Here is a 16908-nt window from a genome sequence, read left to right as displayed (position 1 = left end):
TATCCTGGAGTTTGGGTGGAATCACCACTCTGGATCCACACATCAAGGTTCCTCGGCACACTGACAGCTGTTCTCTTCTTTGCGAGAATGCTGGCAACAGTGGTTCGCCATGTGCTGGCCATCCCTTCATTGTTAAATCGTAGACCCGTGAGAGAGTAGGGTCATTTCTGGTCTCCCTTTCAATGGCAGAATTTGTCACCGGTAGACATTCCACTATGGTAGAGTGGAATATCTCTATTGGGTCTACTGTAGGTGCCTCTTCTATTGTTGGCAACGGCAGGCGCGATAAACCGTCAGCATTCCCATGCTGTTTTGACCCTTTGTATTCAATGTTGTATTGGTGTGCCCCTAGAAAAAGGGACCACCTCTGTAGTCTTTGTGCCGTCATAATGGGGGACACCTTTCTTAGGGTTGAATATGGAGATGAGGGGTTGATGGTCAGTCAGCAAGGTAAATTTTTGTCCGTGTAGGTAATGGTTGAATTTCTTCACTCCCCATACCAGGCTGAGTGCTTCCCTGTCTATCTGGGAATAGTTACGCTCAGCTGAGTTCAATGAGCGTGACGCAAAAGCTATCGGCCGTTCCGAGCCATCAGGGAATCTATGGGACAATACCGCTCCTATGCCGTAAGGGGATGCATCGCACGCCAGTCTGATTGGTAGTGATGGGTTGTAATGAGCCAAAACTTTCTCGGATGTGATTAAGTCTTTACATTTATGGAAGGCACGTTTACAGTCTTTGTTCCATTTCCAAATCACTCCTGTGTGTAGAAGATCATTAAGAGGGTGTAGAATAGTTGATAAGTTCGGTAAAAATTTATGATAGTAATTTATTAATCCCAGGAATGACCTCAATTGTGAAACATTTTCAGGTGCTGGGGCTTTTATAACTGCTTCAATTTTTTCAGGTGACTTATGCAACCCTTCCTTATTAATTATGTGGCCACAATATGATATCTGATTTTGGAAAAATTCGCACTTGGGGCGATTTGCTCGTAGGCCCCGTTCTTTCAGCCTAGTGAGCACCTGCTCCAAATTGGCAAGGTGCTCATTGTCGTTTTCTCCCGTTATAAGGATGTCGTCTAGGTAACACTGAGTCCCCGGAATCCCTTGCAGGACTTGCTCCATAGCTCTTTGCCAGATAGCTGGAGCTGATGCTACTCCAAAAACCAGTCGATTGTACTGGTACAGGCCTTTGTGTGTGTTTATTGTGAGATACTTTTTAGAGGTCTCCTCAACCTCCATCTGTAGATATGCCTGTGCCAAGTCAATTTTTGTGAAACGTTTTCCTCCGGATAGTGAGGCGAAAATATCTTCTGTCCTCGGAAGAGGATACTGTACCGTGTGAAGGACCGGGTTTACAGTCACCTTAAAGTCCCCACAGATGCGAATTTTTCTCTGTTCCTCAGAGTTATTTTTCAATGCTTTTTTCATGACTGGAACGATGGGTGTTGCCCATTCGCTCCAATCTATTTTGGATAATACGCCTGCCTTTTCCAAATTCTCCAGCTCTGCCTCGACTGCCGGACGTATTGCGTATGGCACCGGTCTTGCCTTAAAAAATTTTGGAATTGCTGCATCTTCCACTTTTATTGAGGCGGTGATGCCTTTCAAGGTTCCTAGTTTCTCTTGATACACTTCTTTGGCGTTGGCCAAGATGTCTTTTAATCGTTCAGGTATGATGTCATCCTTGTTTTTTTCCTTACTGGTCACCGTCAGTGACTGAATGGAGTGCCAGTCTAAACGTATCTTCCTTATCCATTCACGTCCCAACAACGGTGGACCACCATCTTGTAGAATGTATAAATACAACTTTTGTATTTCTTTGCCGTTGTATACCACAGGCACCTTTATTTTTCCTTTGGGGTATACTTTCTGCCCCGTATATGTTTTTAAGATAATGGATGTGTCTTTTAGAGGTATATGCGAAAATAGCCTCTCGTAATCTCGTCGATTTATTACGGTTAGAGCTGATCCTGTATCTAGCTCCATTTTAACTGGGGACCCTGCTATTATGAGGGTAACCCAAATGGTCTGGTAATCTTCATTGGCAATTACATTATGTAATTTGAGAGAGCTTAGTCTCTTGTTCCCAGAGCCGCTATCGCTCTTCTGGTCTTTGGAGCTACTGTCCGTCATCATTTGTACCTTTCTGTGCTTTTCCTTATTGATTCTTTTCCCGTTAGTGGATTTTTTATTTTCAGATCGGCATACACGTGGAATGTGTCCCATCTTTCCGCATCGCCTGCATGCTTTTTCTTTGAACCAGCAATCCCTCTGGTCATGGTTGGATCTGCCGCAGCGATAACATCTCTTGAAACCCCGTGTCATTTCATGGGTGCCGAAGTCCTGTGGCCTTTGCTTTATCTTTGCCGCTCCTATTGCACTGAAAACCTTGTCCAGTGTTAAATCTTTTCCAGAAGATACCTTTTTTTGTGTTTCTACACTTAGGGGATCGCAGATGAATTTGTCTTGCAGAAAATCTGCCAGTCCTGCCTCGAATTGGCAGTGTAGGGTATCAACAATCTCCTCAAAATTCTTGTCCATCAGTTCGGCTGGAGTGATTAAGTTGCGTAACAGCTTGTATGTTTCTGCGCCCATTAGATCCAGAAGCACTGAAGCTTTTTCTTCATCTTCTATTCCATTTGCGGTGCAAAACACCTCCACTCTTTCTACATATGTGGTCCAATTCTCTATCTTGTTATCAAAAACATCAATATTGCCAAAGTTAGGCTCTGTTTCGTTATCAAAAGCATCAATATTGCCAGACTTAGGCATTTCAAAAAAAAGATATGGCGCTTCCCGCGCTTTTTTTTTCTCTCTGTAGCAACGATATGGCGCTTCCTGCGCTTTCCCGCCGCTGCTACCGATAACAATGCTGTTTTACTGTGGTTTCCGTTTATTCACTGTTGGAGACTCGTTTCCGACAGAGGTCTAAACACTGACCTGCTTGCCACGCCGGCCGTCTCCCGAGTGCACCCTCCCAGTCCGTTATTGCTTGCCTCTGATTTCGCTGCCTGTCTCAGCTGTAGAGCCCGATGCTGGAGCCCCAGCCTGACGCCCAGGAAGGATTAGCGCAGTACCTGCCACCAGCTTGGCCAGCTGGTGAAACCACAGTTTCTATAACTTCCTTGAGTCTTCTGGACGCTGGAGGAATCGATGTCCTTGAGGTGCTGCCGAATTGCAGGTAAGTCCGTTTCCACTTCGTCGCCACTGTAGTGTCCGTGTGTAGATAAAGACACTGAAGTCAGGAGTTGGTTCATAGGTATTTACTAAGCAAGTCTGGGGGGGGTTCTAAAGGATATACACAATACACAGGCTTATATAGCCCAAGTGGCAATTACCGGCATTACGCACACCTGGGGCTCTTAAAGGCACATACACCACAAATAGCTACCCTTTACCCCAACTCTCTGCTTTCTGTCTTGAAGCCAGCTAGCTATCCAATCTGCTACTTGTCCCCTGACTCCGCATTCTCTGACCTAATTCATTAGCCTATTACGTGGTACCTTATCAAAGGCCTTTTGAAAATCTAGATAAATTACATCTAATAATGGGTCATCGAAATAATACTAGCTCGTCAATTGAGAGATGATAAAATGTCGAGAGATACATACTCCACTAATAGTTCAGTTTGTAAAGTGCGCTGTCCAGTCAAGACCTTAACCATACAGGCCAGCAAGCCCTAGGCCTCATTTCTAGTTCAGGCCAAGATAGCTGATCTCAGTACGGTGGGGACGCTTCAGCTGGTCTTAGGTTCCCTCCTTCCTAACCTGTGGACACTAACAGGCCTACCGGTCCTAATCACTAGCTAGTGACACCTCCTGGAAAGTGCATGCATCTGCATGCGCTGGACAAAAGCAGGCTCAGATGTGATGCCTCCCACAGTCAAACATTCTACAAGCATTCACCATCTAGGTGGACAATTGAAGAATGGCCACTTTGAGGGGGTAGAGCAGAGAGGGAACCATGTATAAAAGGATAGGGGGCAAATCCAGGATTTAGAGCAAAGCATAACCCATGCAATATAGGGGAAACATCCCCCCTAATTCCTACCCAGTATTTGTGCCTATCCCAAAGGAATGGCAACACCCAAGACACGGTGCCCCAGTAGGAGGCAGTGCCTGAAGGGTGAAAAAACGATTGTGGAGAATGTTTGTAAGCAATGTATGGCGAATAGAATTAGACTTCAGCAGTGCAGTAATAGATTAACTTGGAAGCTTTTCTGTACAATATGTTTCCGCATCCTGCCTTTCACCAAACATTTCTCCTTTCAATGCAATAGTTTCACTTAAGCTTCCTCAAAAAACGTGAAATGAAACAGCAGTTAAATAGAATTTACAGGCTATTCGGCCCAACGGGTCTATGTTGGTGTTTATGCTCCACATGAGCTTCCTCCCACCTTACTTCATCTCACCCTGTCAGCACATCCTTCTGTTCCTTTATCCTCATGTACTTATCCAGCTTCCCCTTAAATGCATCTACATTATTCACCTCAACCACTCCATGTGGTGGCAAGTGCCACATTCTCACCACTCTGAAGAAGTTAATCCTGAAAGTTAGAACGGAATAAAAAGATACTGGAGTTTTTCTACTGCATATTGGTCAATGGTTCCCATGCTGTTGTACACAAACGTGCTGCTCAGGAGCACGGCCAGAGAGAAGATCCAGCAAGTCGTTCTTCTGATCACCCTATTAGAACACGGACATAATGAGAAAGACACCACTCATCTCACTGTTACTAATTTGAAGAACTGTACAAACAGGAGTGAAAGAAAGAAAGATTTGCATTTATACAGCGCCTTTCATGACCTCGGGACATCCCAAAGCACTTTACAGCCAATGAAGTACTTTTTGAAATGTAGTCACTGTTGTAATGTAGGAAATGAGGCAGACAATGCGCGCGCAGCAAGATCCCACAAACAGCAATGTGATAATGATCAGATAATTTGTTTTTATTGATGTTGGTTGAGAGATAAACATTGGCCCAGGACACCAGGGAGAATCCCATAATTCTTTGAAATAGTGCCACGTCTACCCGACAGAGCAGATGTGGCCTCGGTTTAACGTCTCATTTAAAGACCGCATATCCGACAGTGCAGCGCTCCCTCAGTACTAGCGCTGGAGTGTCAGCCTGGATTATATGCTTAAATATCTGGAGTGGGACTTGAACACATGACTTTGGGACTCAGAGATGAGAATACCGAGCCAAGGCTGACACCTGTGTGAGGTGTGTATGCATAGATAGTTACCTGATCACGTCACTTAGTTAACCATTAAAAAGGGTATGATTGGAAACGATGAAGTCCCCTTACCTTCTCGATGTCACCCAAGCCTTCTGTATCCAGCAGCACTAAGCAATGATTGCGCTTCTTAGGGTGAGGAATGCACCACATCCAGATCCCCTTGGTGTGGGATTGTACAGTAGATCCGAGAGAGAAACCTGGAGGACCACGGTTGCAATCACAAAGATTAATGGACAAGTTGGGAAATGTTCAACTATTTAAAATGAATGGTCCTCTACAGTGTAATTTATTCGGATCTATACTGTAAAGTCTGTGGGTTGTTTAGTTAATTAATACACAGACTCCAAGAGTAACTTAAAACAGGACTTTACTATTCGAAGGTCAGGGCGAATCTGCCAAATAATCCTGACACAGCACTTATATACCGGTGTGGTCACCGTCGGTACTACAGTATACAGAAGCCAACAAAGTAGTGCCACACCTAAAATAGTTCTCTTAAAGGTGAACGGTTACATACAATGGTTTTCTTAAAGGTAGACGGAGACATACACTACAATCCTCCCTTTTTAGCTTACAACATACTTAGTCCCCCATTAAACATAACATATATTCAACTTCATGTAAAACAATTCACAGGTATAATCTATGCGGGAAACAGTTTACAGATTCAGTCTCTGCGGGAACAGTTCCCAGATTCAGTCTCTGGTCTTGACTCGGTCCGAACAACATCTCTGTGGTGTAGCCGGTTCACATTGCTAGCGTGACTCATCCAATAGTCTTTCCCTTGACTTAACAGCTTGAACTTCCGTCCTGCTGAACCAGCAGTGCTGACTTTTACAAACAGCTGGACTGCCTTGGTAATTTTTCCTACTTGCCAACTGATTTGGCTCCCTTCGTAGGGCCCACGTACATGATCTGGTAGAAGTGATAATGATTTAGATGGTTATCACTTTCTGCTTCGTCTTTTTCTTTTCTGCTTCTTGGAGACTCTCGGGGCTCCCTTATCAGCTGCCAGCTGTAGCGCCACCATCTCCCTATGTTCCTTAGACTTTAAGTACTTCATCCTGATTTCTGCACTTTGGGAGTTTTCATCACAAGCTGGGCAGACCAAGTCCTCGTAATATTCCGTGTCACTCAACAGGTCATGGTAATATTCGGTGTCGTCCTGAACTAGTCTAGCGAGAGGGCCTGCTGCTACTTCCTTACCCAACCGGACGTTAGCCGACTGTTGTTCCCTCCCTAGACATCTTTCCTGAAGAGACTTCTTCATGCGTTCATATTCATCCCGCTCTTCCTGCGTTTCCTGCCAATCCTTCACTAATGACCTCATTTGTGATTCCAATACTTCCCCTTCCATCGGGGATTGATTGATCGGGCTATTCAATCCTTCTACTGGAGCAGCTGTTTCAACATTCTGTAGTTCACATTGACGTGATTCAGCGTACTTTCGACAGCCCTGTAAAATCTGTGTTGCAACCTCAACTATTCCCCAAACTTTTGAGAGCTCCGAACCCCTTCCCTTTGAAGATTGAAGCTCGTGTTCAAATGGTTCCCCTTGCAGAGTCTTGTCTCTCAGCATATGAAGGAGTTGGCTGACCGTTAACTCTTCCATGGGGACCCTGTGGATCAGAGTCTTCTCCATTTCATCCACCTTTTCCTCCAATGCTTTCACCTTTTTTTCCTCTTGTACTTTGGCTTTAAGCGCTCGGAGAAGTTGCGCCTTGATGCTCTCTAGCTCATGTTCAGGGGCCATTCTTACAGTCTCTGTGTTTCTTACAGTTGCCTTTTCTTTCACTGAAAGAATTCCCAGTTGAATCTGTTCTTCAAGTTGTTGAACCTCGGTCATTGCCGCCTCATATTTGTCTTGGGTTTCCTTCAATATTTTTATGAGTTCTTGGACATCTTGACTTTCATGTTCTGCCATGTCTTTCACCTCTAATTTCTCATCTATGGATGGAACTTCTACCGATGAGTCTGTCTTGGCCTTGCGCTCATTAAGAATTTCCTGCAGCCTTTGGACTTCTTGTTCATGTTCAACCTTTAGTTGCTCATATGCTTCCACTGAAACTAGCTTTTCGGAGGTTGCCGAGTTAACCTCCTCCAGGATTGTAGCCTGGGCCTGTTCATACTGTTCCTTCAACTTCTCAAACTCTGCTTGTAAGGAGTCGTAGAGAAGAACTGGAATAAAATCCTGGCTTCCTGAAGATTCCTCTTCATTTGCTTCTTTCTGCAAATATTCTAACTCCTGAACATCATAAGGGAGATGTGATCGGTGATTGGTCACGATGGCTCTATGGTCACTCTCTGCTTGAGCTAGCTGCTTCTGTTGTCTTTCCAGATTCTCCCATTCGGTGTCATAGAACTTTTTCATTGTTTTCATCTCTTGTACGAGACGGTAACTCAATTGTTCTAATTGTTGTCATGATTTGAAATAAAGTTGAGTCCGAGCTCGGTGTTCTTCCGTCATGGATATGTCCTTAAACTGAACAGACTCAGAATTCTCTGTCAAACTATGTTGTCGTTGTTTGGTGGAGATCTGTTCTGAAACTTTGTTCTTCTCTGGAGCATAAGCCTTTCTGCATGCCTTCGTTTTTCCAACCTTAGTCGGCAAGTCCATTTTAGCCTTGTCTTTCACATTTGGGTTGGTCTTATCGTCATCCGATTCAGAATCTGAGCTGATTGTCTGCACCGAGTCCTCACTCGTTATGGCTTTTAGATAGTGCCATTCCATGTCTATTTTCTTGATCCACTCCCGTCCTAGAAGTGGTGGTCCTCCCTCAGGTAGTACGTATAAGTTCATTCTTGGGTGTTCTTTACCCCTATCTCTCACCTTGACTCTTATCTTTCCCATGGGGTATACTTTATGCCCCGTGTATGTCTGCAATACGAACTTGGTATCTCTTAAGGGTATATGTGAGAATAGCTGGTGGTAATCCCTTCGATTTATGACTGATAGAGCTGATCCAGTGTCCAACTCCATTTTCACTTGGACTCCAGCTATTTTTAGCATGACCCAGATAGTTTGTAGGTCAGCTTCCTTACTCACATTGTGAATTCTCAGACTACCCAGCTCCTGGCCGTTTGGGTCTGAGTCCGAATTCTGTTCGTCTGAACTCTTCTCAGCCACCTTGTGTACCTTGTTGTACTTTTCCTGTGATGGCTCCCTTTGGTTGTTGGTCCTTTGGTTGTTGGTCTTCTTCCCTGACCGGCATACCTTAGCTATGTGACCCAGTTTGCCACATTTCCTACATTCCTGGTTCTTAAACCAGCATTGGTTCTGGTCGTGTGTTGTCTTCCCACAACGATAGCATTTTGTTGTTGTCGAGGTAATTTGATCCACACTGAGTGCCGCTGTCTTTAGCTGCATTTCCGCAGTTCCCTTCGCTGCGGCTTCGTGCGATGCTGCAATAAGGACAGCCCTGTCAAGTGTAAGGTCGTTCTCTTCGAGTAGTCGCTTTTGCGTTCCTTCCTTTACCAATCCGCACACGAACTTGTCTCGCAATGCCTCTGTCAGATTCCCTCCAAACTGGCAGTATTTCGCTAGTCTACGCAGTTCGACCAAGTATTCTGCGTTGCTTTCGTCTTTCCATTGCGTTCTCGCATAGAATTTGAATCGTTCCGCCAACATCAACGGTGTGGGGTACAAGTGATCCTTCAGAACAGCCACAATATCATCGAAAGTCTGATCCGCCGGTTTAGCTGGTGCTAGTAGATGCTTCAAGAGCCCATATGTCTTCGCGCCCATCGAGTTTAGCAAGGTTATAGCTTTGTCATCTTCTTCTATTTTATTGGCCTCACAATAGATCTCAATGCGTTCCACATACGTGGCCCAGTCTTCTACCTTGGAATTAAAATCGTTGATGTTACCACGCTTAGGCATCTTCCTCTCTTCCTGATAAACACCACGAATTATTTCTTTAAAAATTTTTTTTTTTTTCAAGATGGCGGTTCCCGCGAAAATGGCGGTTTCCCGCTTCTGTCTTCTTCCCCGCCTAATGGCGGCTTCCCGTGTTTCTTCCCTGGCGGGAGGGGTACACTTTCCCCACGGGCGACGGCCGCTGGCTTTCAGGTTCACAGCCTGCGCGTCGGCTTCAGTGCTTTCCCTTTTCTCGGCAGGGCAACCGGCGCTGGGTACACCCCGTTGACGGTGAACAGTTTCAGCCGCTGGGCTGGCTCTCGCTCAGTTCCCCTTGCTCGGGCTCTGTCTCTCTCCCGCTCGCTCGGCTCTACCGGCGCTGGGTACACCCCGTTGACGGAGAACAGTTTCAGCCGCTGGACTGACTCTCGCTCAGTCTCCCTTGGTCGGCTCTGCCTCTCCCGCTCGCTCGGCTCCCAATCGCGCCTCCCAGCCCTCTCGCAGCCCGGTGCTTCCCTCCCCGGCTGCGGCTGAGTTTATCTCTTCCCGCGCCTACGTTCCCGGTCGCAGCGCTTCGTGGCTTCGGTCGCTGCCCGGCCTTTTTCGCCGGTCGCGGTCTAGCTGTCTCATGACGCCGTTGCATCCCCAGCCTGTCTGTACCGCGGCTTCCTTGCTCCACGCTGCCCCAGTCTCAGTGCCTCTGGGCCCGACTTCTGTCCGGCTCCTTTCCCCCTCGACCGTGGTCGAGTGCACCGCCCTTATCCTCCGGTTATTCTTTTTACTTTTCCCTTACTCACAGTCACCGTGGCCGGCTTGCTTCTCGTGCTGATCGGCTCACTCCTCACCGTGGCAGAAGGGACAGTCAGTGCCTGTTGCTGATGGAAGTCTTTGTCTCTGAATTCTTCCTTCTTTCCAGCTCTGCAGACTCGAGTTTTCTCCCAGCAGAATGATGAGGGCGGTTGCCTCTTCTCGACGCTCGTTAACTGCTTCGGGAGTATTGTTGCCGCAGGGTACGATCGGACTCGTCGCCACTGTAAAGTCTGTGGGTTGTTTAGTTAATTAATACACAGACTCCAAGAGTAACTTAAAACAGGACTTTACTATTCGAAGGTCAGGGCGAATCTGCCAAATAATCCTGACACAGCACTTATATACCGGTGTGGTCACCGTCGGTACTACCATATACAGAAGCCAACAAAGTAGTGCCACACCTAAAATAGTTCTCTTAAAGGTGAACGGTTACATACAATGGTTTTCTTAAAGGTAGACGGAGACATACACTACATATACAACATACAATCTGCAAAGACAACCACAGAGACACGTCTCACTTGCTAGCTGTGTTTACTGTTCTCCACGTCAGCAAATTAAATGATTGTCATGCTACACCACATTCAGCCACCTCTTTCATCCTGTGCTTATTATTAGAGCACAACGGAAGGCTGGGGGTTGGGGGAAGAGTTAAAGGGGCCACAGTGCTCATGAAAGAGAGATATCTGAGAACCAGATTTGCAAACACAGGGTGAGGTGAACTGTTCCATCAGTCGCATTGTGATGCCAATGTGACCATAATGAGAAAGGGATTGCCTCCTTCTTGAAAAGCTTGGCAAGTAATTTATTCATGATGCATCATTAGTTGAATTGGTTAACATATTTGGGTGACACACTCTGTGCATTATGGGAATTAAACAGTTAACGGGTTAGGATGTAGTCCCTTGGTGCACTATGGGTAATGAATCGGTTAACGTGTTAGGCTGCAGTCCTGTGGTGCACTATGGGTAATGAACCGGTTAACATGTTAGGATGTAGTCCTTGGTGCACTATGGCTAATGAATCGGTTAACGTGTTAGGATGTAGTCCTTGGTGCACTATGGGTAATGAATCGGCTAATGTGTTAGGATGTAGTCCTTGGTGCACTATGGGTAATGAATCGGCTAATGTGTTAGGATGTAGTCCCTTGGTGCACTATGGGTAATGAACCAGTTAACGTATTAGGCTGTAGTCCTGTGATGCACTATGGGTAATGAATCGGTTAACGTGTCAGGATGTAGTCCTTGGTGCACTATGGGTAATGAATCAGTTAACGTGTTAGGCTGCAGTCCTGTGGTGCACTATGGGTAATGAACCGGTTAACATGTTAGGATGTAGTCCTTGGTGCACTATGGGTAATGAACCGGTTAACGTGTTAGGATGTAGTCCCTTGGTGCACTATGGGTAATTAATCGGTTAACGTGTTTGGATGTAGTCTCTTGGTGCACTATGGGTAATTAATCGGTTAACGTGTTTGGATGTAGTCTCTTGGTGCACTATGGGTAATGAATCAGTTAACGTGTTAGGATGTAGTCCTGTGATGCACTATGGGTAATGAATCGGTTAACGTATTAGTCTGTAGTCCTGTGATGCACTATGGGTAATGAATCGGTTAACGTGTCAGGATGTAGTCCTTGGTGCACTATGGGTAATGAATCGGTTAACGTGTCAGGATGTAGTCCTTGGTGCACTATGGGTAATGAATCGGTTAACGTGTTAGGATGTAGTCCTGTGGTGCACTATGGGTAATGAATCGGTTAACATGTTAGGATGTAGTCCTTGGTGCACTATGGGTAATGAATTGGTTAACGTGTTAGGATGTAGTCCCTTGATGCACTATTGGTAATGAATCGGTTAACGTGTTAGGATGTAGTCCCTTGGTGCACTATGGGTAATGAACCGGTTAACGTGTTAGGATGTAGTCCCTTGGTGCACTATGGGTAATTAATCGGTTAACGTGTTTGGATGTAGTCTCTTGGTGCACTATGGGTAATTAATCGGTTAACGTGTTTGGATGTAGTCTCTTGGTGCACTATGGGTAATGAGTCAGTTAACGTGTTAGGATGTAGTCCCTTGATGCACTATGGGTAATGAACCGGTTAACGTGTTAGGATGTAGTCCCTTGGTGCACTATGGGTAATGAATCGGTTAACGTGTTTGGATGTAGTGTCTTGGTGCACTATGGGTAATGAATCGGTTAACGTGTTACGGTGAAGTTCCTCTTTGCACTCTGGGTTAATGTGTTTTGGTGATTTCCTCTGTTCCTATTTTAATTAATGTTTTCATTTTAAACATGTTAACAACAGAAAGAAGAATTTAACCTGAGTTTCTTTTAAATTCAATAACCACAACAACCTGCATTTATACGGCGCCTTTGACGTCGTAAAACATCCACTTAACATGGGATTAAAGAGGCCACGTGAGATGGCGTGGTCGAGGGAGCGGCCGTGAATATAGGTCGGAGTTTATATGGAGGGAGAGGTTAAGGGAGGGCAGAAAGGTAGTGAACTCAGAGGAAAGAGGGAATGGTGAGTTGAGATGGAGGTTGAAATTGCCGAGGACGAGAAGTCATTTGGTGCAGAGGCTGAGTGTATCTCAGTAAGAACCTTGGTGTGGAACCTGGGTGGGCAGTAGAGAATGAGGATTCTGAAGGAGAGGCGAGAGGGGGGGAATAATGTGAGCTGCTCAAAAGGAGGAGGAGATGCCAGAGGAGTAGGGGGAATAACCACGGTGACAATTCATTCTGGGGATTTAACGTCGCTGGCAAGACACTAAATCCCCAGAATGAATTGCAACTCGGTGGCTTGCTAGGTCACTTCAGAGAGTAGTTAAGAGTCAGCCATGTTGGTGTGGGACTGGAGCCACATGTACTTCAGATCAGGTAAGGACGGCAGGATTCCTTCCCTGAAGGAAACTGGTGAACCAGTCGGGTTTTTACGATAATCCGACAGCTGGAGGTTGTCCAGTGAAATCAGAGGGCTAAGTAGGAATGGAGAGTCAGAGGCAGCAGAGGTTGATCGAGGGGTCCAGTAGAGCTGCCTGGGGTGTTAATATTGTGCACCAGCGGATCTGATATACCGACAGAGGAGCAGTGGAACTGATGCCCGAGGACAGTGAACTCCAGGAAACCAGGGGAGGGTGAAAGGTAAATCATCGGGATCAGTGCAAAGAAATCCCAACAGTTCCACCTGCATTGCCCCCGAATGCTAAGTACACTGCAAGATCCAGGCAGTATCTGGTGGAAGTGGGGACCACACATGCTCAAACACCAGTATCCCAATGGTAATCAATTGTCTTCAGGAACATCGAATCCCTTGACATTTGACCATCTTCGCCGGATCAGCTAGCCCCTTTACATTTTGGCAAGGTGCCACTCTAAAACTCACGCCCCTCGCAACCCCTCCCGCCCACCACCAGACCAGATTCCCCAGTAATGCTCCAAACGGACCCCCACCCTGTGATTTCGGATGTAGTCGTGGTCGCAGCAAACTGGAAGTCGTGCTGTTGCACTTCTGGCAAAAGAATGGGGACTGAGGAATTTTGGGCGCTGTAACCTAGGCTATACCTAATTGGCAGTCAGCCTTACCATGTGTCCGTGGGATAGTTTTGCCTATCAAAACCAAAGAACGATATCCATTGTTAATCCAGTATCCATTGAGCCATCCAGTAACTTACTGCTCAGTCCCCCTAACACTGGGCCATCCAGTAACTTACTGCTCAGTCCCCCGAACACTGGGCCATCCAGTAACTTACCGCTCAGTCCCCCTAACACTGGGCCATCCAGTAACTTACTGCTCAGTCCCCCTAACACTGGGCCATCCAGTAACTTACTGCTCAGTCCCCCTAACACTGGGCCATCCAGTAACTTACTGCTCAGTCCCCCTAACACTGGGCCATCCAGTAACTTACTGCACAGTCCCACCAACAGTGGGCCATCCAGTAACTTACTGCTCAGTCCCCCTAACACTGGGCCATCCAGTAATTTACTGCTCAGTCCCACTAACACTGGGCCATCCAGTAACTTACTGCTCAGTCCCCCTAACACTGGGCCATCCAGTAACTTACTGCTCAGTCCCCCTAACACTGGGCCATCCAGTAACTTACTGCTCAGTCCCCCTAACACTGGGCCATCCAGTAACTTACTGCTCAGTCCCCCTAACACTGGACCATCCAGTAACTTACTGCTCAGTCCCCCTAACACTGGGCCATCCAGTAACTTACTGCTCAGTCCCCCTAACACTGGGCCATCCAGTAACTTACTGCTCAGTCTCCCTAACACAGGGCCATCCAGTAACTTACTGCTCAGTCCCCCTAACACTGGGCCATCCAGTAACTTACTGCTCAGTCCCCCGAACACTGGGCCATCCAGTAACTTACTGCTCAGTCCCCCTAACACTGGGCCATCCAGTAACTTACTGCTCAGTCCCACTAACACTGGGCCATCCAGTAACTTACTGCTCAGTCCCCCTAACACTGGGCCATCCAGTAACTTACTGCTCAGTCCCCCTAACACTGGGCCATCCAGTAACTTACCGCTCAGTCCCCCTAACACTGGGCCATCCAGTAACTGACTGCTCAGTCCCCCTAACACTGGGCCATCCAGTAACTTACTGCTCAGTCCCCCTAACACTGGGCCATCCAGTAACTTACCGCTCAGTCCCCCTAACACTGGGCCATCCAGTAACTTACCGCTCAGTCCCCCTAACACTGGGCCATCCAGTAACTTACCGCTCAGTCCCCCTAACACTGGGCCATCCAGTAACTTACTGCTCACTCCCCCTAACACTGGGCCATCCAGTAACTTACTGCTCAGTTCCCCTAACACTGGGCCATCCAGTAACTTACTGCTCAGTCCCCCTAACACTGGGCCATCCAGTAACTTACTGCTCAGTCCCCCTAACACTGGGCCATCCAGTAACTTACTGCTCAGTCTCCCTAACACTGGGCCATCCAGTAACTTACTGCTCAGTCCCCCTAACACTGGGCCATCCAGTAACTTACTGCTCAGTCCCCCTAACACTGGGCCATCCAGTAACTTACTGCTCAGTCCCACTAACACTGGGCCATCCAGTAACTTACTGCTCAGTCTCCCAAACACTGGGCCATCCAGTAACGTACTGCTCAGTCCCCGTAACACTGGGCCATCCAGTAACTTACTGCTCAGTCCCACTAACACTGGGCCATCCAGTAACTTATTGCTCAGTCCCACTAACACTGGGCCATCCAGTAACTTACTGCTCAGTTCCCCTAACACTGGGCCATCCAGTAACTTACTGCTCAGTCCCCCTAACACTGGGCCATCCAGTAACTTACTGCTCAGTCCCCCTAACACTGGGCCATCCAGTAACTTACTGCTCAGTCCCCCTAACACTGGGCCATCCAGTAACTGACTGCTCAGTCCCCCTAACTCTGGGCAATCCAGTAACTTACTGCTCAGTCCCCCTAACACTGGGCCATCCAGTAACTTACTGCTCAGTCCCACTAACACTGGGCCATCCAGTAACTTACTGCTCAGTCCCCCTAACACTGGGCCATCCAGTAACTTACTGCTCAGTCTCCCGAACACTGGGCCATCCAGTAACTTACTGCTCAGTCCCCCTAACACTGGGCCATCCAGTAACTTACTGCTCAGTCTCCCTAACACTGGGCCATCCAGTAACTTGCTGCTCAGTCTCCCTAACACTGGGCCATCCAGTAACTTACTGCTCAGTCTCCCTAACACTGGGCCATCCAGTAACTTACTGCTCAGTCCCACTAACACTGGGCCATCCAGTAACGTACTGCTCAGTCTCCCTAACACTGGGCCATCCAGTAACTTACTGCACAGTCCCTCTAACACTGGGCCATCCAGTAACTTACTGCTCAGTCTCCCTAACACTGGGCCATCCAGTAACTTACTGCTCAGTCTCCCTAACACTGGGCCATCCAGTAACTTACTGCTCAGTCCCACTAACACTGGGCCATCCAGTAACGTACTGCTCAGTCTCCCTAACACTGGGCCATCCAGTAACTTACTGCACAGTCCCTCTAACACTGGGCCATCCAGTAACTTACTGCTCAGTCTCCCTAACACTGGGCCATCCAGTAACTTACTGCTCAGTCTCCCTAACACTGGGCCATCCAGTAACTTACTGCTCAGTCCCACTAACACTGGGCCATCCAGTAACGTACTGCTCAGTCTCCCTAACACTGGGCCATCCAGTAACTTACTGCTCAGTCTCCCTAACACTGGGCCATCCAGTAACTTACTGCTCAGTCTCCCTAACACTGGGCCATCCAGTAACTTACTGCTCAGTCCCCGTAACACTGGGCCATCCAGTAACTTACTGCTCAGTCCCACTAACACTGGGCCATCCAGTAACTTATTGCTCAGTCCCCCTAACACTGGGCCATCCAGTAACTTACTGCTCAGTCCCCGTAACACTGGGCCATCCAGTAACTTACTGCTCAGTCCCACTAACACTGGGCCATCCAGTAACTTATTGCTCAGTCCCATTAACACTGGGCCATCCAGTAACTTACTGCTCAGTCTCCCTAACACTGGGCCATCCAGTAACTTACTGCTCAGTCCCCCTAACACTGGGCCATCCAGTAACGTACTGCTCAGTCTCCCTAACACTGGGCCATCCAGTAACTTACTGCTCAGTCCCCCTAACACTGGGCCATCCAGTAACTTACTGCTCAGTCCCCCTAACACTGGGCCATCCAGTAACTTACTGCTCAGTCCCCCTAACACTGGGCCATCCAGTAACTTATTGCTCAGTCCCACTAACACTGGGCCATCCAGTAACTTACTGCTCAGTCCCCCTAACACTGGGCCATCCAGTAACTTACTGCTCAGTCCCCGTAACACTGGGCCATCCAGTAACTTACTGCTCAGTCCCCCTAACACTGGGCCATCCAGTAACTTACTGCTCAGTCCCCCTAACGCTGGGCCATCCAGTAACTTACCGCTCAGTCCCCCTAACACTGGGCCATCCAGTAACTTACTGCTCAG

At 47.4% G+C, this 16908-nt stretch overlaps 1 protein-coding gene across 1 annotated transcript in view; it reads right to left on the bottom strand.

The window, feature by feature from the left end:
• Positions 1-16908, bottom strand: part of LOC147096184 (guanylate-binding protein 1-like) — a 63320-nt gene that overhangs the window by 19586 nt on the left and 26826 nt on the right. The window contains 3 exon segments of the mRNA XM_085973790.1: positions 4581-4672; positions 4674-4691; positions 5315-5442. Of these exon segments, the coding sequence (XP_085829916.1) occupies positions 4581-4672; positions 4674-4691; positions 5315-5442 (238 nt within the window).

Source organism: Somniosus microcephalus, unplaced genomic scaffold (assembly GCF_052327205.1).
Source record: "Somniosus microcephalus isolate GS21.2 unplaced genomic scaffold, FLI_Smic_1.0 unresolved_chr1, whole genome shotgun sequence".
NCBI classification, from domain to species: Eukaryota; Metazoa; Chordata; class Chondrichthyes; order Squaliformes; family Somniosidae; genus Somniosus; species Somniosus microcephalus.
The sequence above is the reverse complement of the archived record's forward strand: the minus strand, read 5'-3'. Positions and strand labels throughout refer to the sequence as shown.